Genomic DNA, 5,647 nt, shown 5'->3' on the forward strand with positions numbered 1-5,647 from the left:
TTCACCATAATCAATACCCTCCTTTTGACAGAAACCCTGAGCCACCAATCTGGCTTTGTTTCTGACAACAAGACCATCTTCCCCTTGTTTGTTCTTAAAAACCCATTTAGTACCAATTGGTTTGCAAGAAAAAGGTGGATCAACCAAAACCCAAACCTGATTTCGTTCAAAATTTTCTAACTCCTCATGCATGGCATTGACCCAATTAGAATCAGACAGCGCATGTCCAACATCACGGGGTTCAAAAGAGGCAACAAATGCAGAATGCGCAAGGACACATTGATTTCTAGATTTATACCTTGTCGTGCGCTCATTCAAGTTACCTATCATTTGTTGAGGTGGATGGCGACGCTGAATATGTCGAGGTGCTGTTCTAACAGAAGTTGCCTCCCCCGCAATTGTAGCTGGTTCATGATCAACAATAGGTATAGCTGCAGGATCTGCTGTGGATGTGAAAAGCTCTGAAGGCCCATCGTCTATCGTGCTGCTAGGCGTCTGAATGGGAGTTGCCTCGAGCACAGCTGGATCCTCTGTTGCATCATCATCATCGTCAAGTCCATCAACCTCATCTTCAAAAATGTTTTGTCCAATCTCATCATCACCTGCACACTCAAAAGCAGAAGAGAAACAAGGCATCGTCTCGTCGAAGGTGACCTCACATGTCTCCTCGATGCGATTAGTATCAAGATTAAGAACCCGGTAAGCTCGCCCTTGCAAAGCATACCCCAAGAACAACCCATCAGAAGAACGTGATTCAAATTTGTCCAAATTTCCTTTTTTCAGAATAAAGCATTTACAACCAAATACGCGAAAATGAGAAACTTTTGGACAACGACCATATCTCAACTCATAAGATGTTTTCCCCAGAAAAGCTCTCAGAAAAATACGATTAGCAACATAGCAAGCGGTATTGATCGCCTCAGCCCAAAAACGTCTAGGGGTTTTATGTTCATCAAGCATTGTCCTAGCCATCTCAACAAGCGTTCGATTTTTCCTTTCAACAACACCATTCTGAGGGGGGACATACGGTGAGGAAAACTGATGATCAAGACCCTGTTCTGAACAAAAAGATTTCATTCGAGCATTCTTGAATTCTGTGCCATTATCACTGCGAATTGCTCTAACGACATTATTGGATAACTCATTTTTCAGCTTTAGAACAAGATCATGAATAAATTGAAAAGCCTCATCCTTGGATTCCAAAAAGAACACCCATGAATAACGAGAAAAATCATCCACAATGACGAGCACATACCACTTCCCACCAGCAGAACGAACACGGGCTGGACCTACAGTGTCCATATGTAACAACTCACCCGGTCGTTCTGTCATCACCTGAGTCACAGGTGCATGAGAAGCCGCAATCATTTTGCCATGTTTGCAAGGAGCACAAACCAAATCTTTCTCAAACTTGAGTTTCGGTAAACCATCTATCAAACCCATCGAACTCAAACGGCATAGTAAATCAAAGCTCAAGTGACCCAAACGACGATGCCACTTCCAAATGGGGAGAGAACCATGAGCAACCAAACAACGAGCTTGTCCAAAAGATTTAGAGAAATCAACCATGAAAATTCGTCCAAAGGGGAGATTTGACAAACAAGGTTACCGATAGAATCTAGAACTCGCGAATTGCCTTTCTTAAAACGCACTTCAAAACCATCATCAAGAAGTTGTGAGACAGAAAGCAAGTTATAATGTAAGTTCCGTACCTTCGCGACGTCCTTTAGCATGAATTTATTGGTTACCTTGATACAGCCATGTGCCATCACTTTTCCTTTACTATTGTCCCCGAATGTAATGTATTCTTTACCGCTCGCGGGGGTGAGGCTGGAGAACCATCTATCATCTCCGGTCATGTGACGCGAACAACCAGAGTCCATTATCCATATGTTCTCCTCGCCTCCATCCTGCAATCAATAGCGAACACGATAGTGAGCTAATGACTCAACACTGGGGTTAGGATAATGCAATGAAAACCAGTGCTGGGCCATTTGCTCAAAAGAAGCATTAGCAAAATCAAATCTCTCGAAAGAACGACGATGCCCACGAGGGGGAAAACGTGGCATGTCATTCCTATATGACGCAGGGGCACTATTACGTGAGCGAAAACCAGAAAAGCGAACAACTGGCGCTCGTCTAGAGTCACTACGATCATAGGCACCATGTGCAGGGTACCGATCACGTCGTTCAGCACGCTTCCTACGGAAGCAAAATTCCGCCAAATGACCATCACGATCACAAAAATCGCAATGGTAAATATTTTGAGTAGGAGCAACGACAACCTTAGCCTTAGAAGTGGAACCAGAAAAATCAGGCTTAAGGTTATCCAAATGTTCACAAGTTGGTGGCCATATGTTATTCAGGCTTTTGAAGTGTTTGGGTTTAACCCTCCAAACCTGCTTTTTAGGAACAGACTTGGGAGGTTCTACCACAAAACCTTCAGATGAGACCGGTGGACTCTTCTCACTGGGAGTAGGCCCATTGTTCTCACCATATGCATTCTTTTTACCAAAAGTACGCTTCAAATCATAACCAACACCAAAATGTTCACCCCTTTTAATTTGTGCAATAGTCATACCAATCTGGGGCTCACGCACAGAACACCAACCAAGGATTGTTCTCAAATGAGTGTTTTCTTCTTCTAAAGCAGCATTGTCCTTCTTTAAGATGGAAATTTCAGCAACAAAAGTAGGACAAGTCAAACACTCAGGTAAAATAGGACAAGTGTGTTTCTCCAACTGAACAATATGGCATTTAGCAACATTCAACTCAGTTTGCAAAATTGGACAAGTAGCACAAGCACCAAGTAAAACAGAACGAGAGCGAAGTTCTTCCAATTCAATCTTAGCACAATCAAATTTATCAACTAAAACAGCATGCTTAGATTGCAATTCAGAAATAGAAACCATATGAATAGAACATTCCTCACATTCTACAGCAGCAGGTGTAGCATCTTTTAGTGTTTTTAATTCAGCAGATATTCTATCATGATCAGCCTTAAGTCTTGCTAGAATTTTATTTTGTTTATCAACAAGTTTAGTCAACTCTTCAATTTCTTCTTCAGCAGAATTTTGTACCTCATTATCAGAAGAGTCGTTGCTGCAGTCATATGCATCACCCTCATTTAAAGCCATAGTGCACATGCCTCCCTTGATGTCAGCAAGAAAACAGAGTCCTCCATCATTGGTCTTTTTGGGCTTCTCATCTTCGGACTCTGAATCACTAGAGTTGTAGGAGGCATCTGAATCAAAGCTACCCAGCGAAGAAAAGAGAACATGTGCAGCCATCTTGATTTGCTTGTCAGTAAACTTCTGTTGTCCCTTCTTTCTCCCACGCCTATCACTCTTGTTCTTCCTGTCCCTTGATTGTTCCTGGCGCCTGTAGCTGTTGCCATGCTCCGGTGCCTTCACCTTGCTTGGACAATCAGCAATGAAGTGTCCACGCTCACCACAGTTGAAGCATCCTTCTGAACGCCTTCTATTTCGCCTGTTTTCATATACCCGCTTGAACTTGTTGGTGAGCAAAACAAGCTGATCATCATCAAATACCTCCAACTCATCATCTGCAATATGACACAAGGAGGACAAAGCAAAACTAGGAGTAGATGAAAGATTAGCATTAGTGTTAGTACTCCCAGAAACCAAAGCCATTGGAATATTTGAAGAAGAACCAGCTGTGGGATTGTTAAGCTTTTTTCGAAATTGGATGTCAATCTCTTTGGATTTAAGCTTACTGAAAAGCTCATCAGTTGTAAGAGTCTCATAATTAGTAGTCTCAACAATCGCTTCCACTTTTGTACCCCAAACATCCAAGTCGAGTGCATGCAACAATTTGAGAGCCCTTGCATGATCATCATACGGCATAACCGTTATGTTGGCTTTCATTTTGTTGACAAGACTCAAAAATCGAGCGAAAAGATTTTCGATAGACTCACCAGGCGATTGCATAAAATTATCATATTCGCGCCTGTAAGTTTCAAATAACCGGATCTTCACTGCGTTGGTGCCCTCATGAAAATTTTGTAGAGTAGACCAAATCTCATGAGCAACTTGTTTGTCAGAAACACGATCAAATTCAGATTTGCTCAAAGCAGCAAAGAGAAAATCTACAGCTTTGTTATTGTTTTCATATTTTGTAGCGTGAGCTGCATTTGAGGGATCAGCTGGAATCACATAAGTCGTATCAATTGTAATATTCCAAATCGCAATCCCTTTCCCCTTGAGAAAGGCACTCATGCGAGCCTTCCAGTACGGGTAATCGGTTCCATCAAAAGCAGGTGGATGTGAAGACGAAGTCATGATCGCCACAAGTGGATTTCACAACAGATTAGGTATGAGAAAACCTTAACCGGCTCTGGTACCAATTGTAGGACCGGAAAATGCGACCAGAGGGGGGGGTGAATGGGAGCAACTCAAAATAATTTCGCACGGAAGCAAACAGATCAAACTCCCAAATTTCAAGAACTTTAGCAAATTAGATCCAAACGCGAGGAAACTCGAAACATAGGTTCACAAGATCACTAGAAATCTATTCTCAAAATATTATGCAAGGAAATTAAGTATAAAATGCGGATCAAGAAAACCTAGATTGAAACCGACGATAAACCTGACGAAGAACAAATAAGCACGATGCAATGAAACGAAGAACAATACTTAATGATAAAGTATTAAACCAAGTACTTGTTCTTACAAAATTGCATCTAGCCTCCGCCCGATCGTCCTCCCTCTCTTGATTAGAGAGATCAACAAAAATCCCTCACTAGGAATTAAACCCTAGGCTAGACTGGAGAGAGGAGTGCACGCAAGAAGAGCTTCAGGGATGCGGCTACTGTAGCGCGGACTGTTCACGGCGGCTACTGTAGCGCGGAACTGTTCACGGCGGCTACTGTAGCAAACGCCCAAAAACCCTAAAAACGCATACCCCTCAATCCTAGGTGCCACATATTTATAACCCATAGGGTGGCACTACCTAAATTACAAATTTGCCATTACGTAAATCAAATTAACGTAATCGGCGCGTATCACTCAATATCATCCTCCACGGCAAACAATCTCGATGTCCGCGATCCTTCCATCTAGCACCATGGCGTCCCGTGATCTCGCCGCACGACGATCCGGAATCTTCTCGCGATCGACAATTGTCCCCGTCTTCAGCCACGTCCGCCGCAACGAACGTCCGGGATCTTGGTTTTGTGGCTTAACCAAGAAACCGTCCACCAACGTTCTCTCGCTGTGTCGTCAGGTACAGTAGACATACACCGCACGATCTCAAATCCCTCGAACGCAAGTCTTGATCCACCCTTCACCGCTCTCAGTCCATCGGCGTGGCATCATATCTTCATTCTTCACACGTCGCCGCATGTTCAGTCTCCACCTATCACCTGCATCGACACCAACCAAGAGAAACGTCACACGCACACTGTGTTGTTCAATCACTCATCACAAGGTCCTAGCCCCACGGGCATCTCAGTTTATACTTGAATGCCGTCAAGGATATATGATTTTATTCCACTACATAAGTTCACATTTATAGTGAATTATGGCTTCCACCTGATATGTGATACTGCTTATAGCAGATGCTTTCCAAATTATTATAAATACAGAACAGTAGTTATGGGCCAGTGGCAGCTGTATGAGGTGTTAAT

General features: G+C 43.0%; 1 protein-coding gene across 1 annotated transcript; it reads right to left on the reverse strand.

Annotated features, from left to right (window-relative positions):
- Positions 1 to 326: 326 nt before the first annotated feature.
- LOC120713465 lies at positions 327 to 3,866 on the reverse strand. Its single transcript, XM_039999423.1, has 4 exons — positions 2,400 to 3,866; positions 1,814 to 1,910; positions 511 to 773; positions 327 to 404 (listed from the first exon to the last, which is right to left on the reverse strand). The coding sequence occupies exons 1-4, from the start codon at positions 3,864 to 3,866 to the stop codon at positions 327 to 329; spliced, it is 1,905 nt and encodes a 634-aa protein (XP_039855357.1).
- Positions 3,867 to 5,647: the final 1,781 nt, after the last annotated feature.

This window comes from Panicum virgatum, chromosome 6K (assembly GCF_016808335.1).
Source record: "Panicum virgatum strain AP13 chromosome 6K, P.virgatum_v5, whole genome shotgun sequence".
Lineage (NCBI taxonomy): Eukaryota > Viridiplantae > Streptophyta > Magnoliopsida > Poales > Poaceae > Panicum > Panicum virgatum.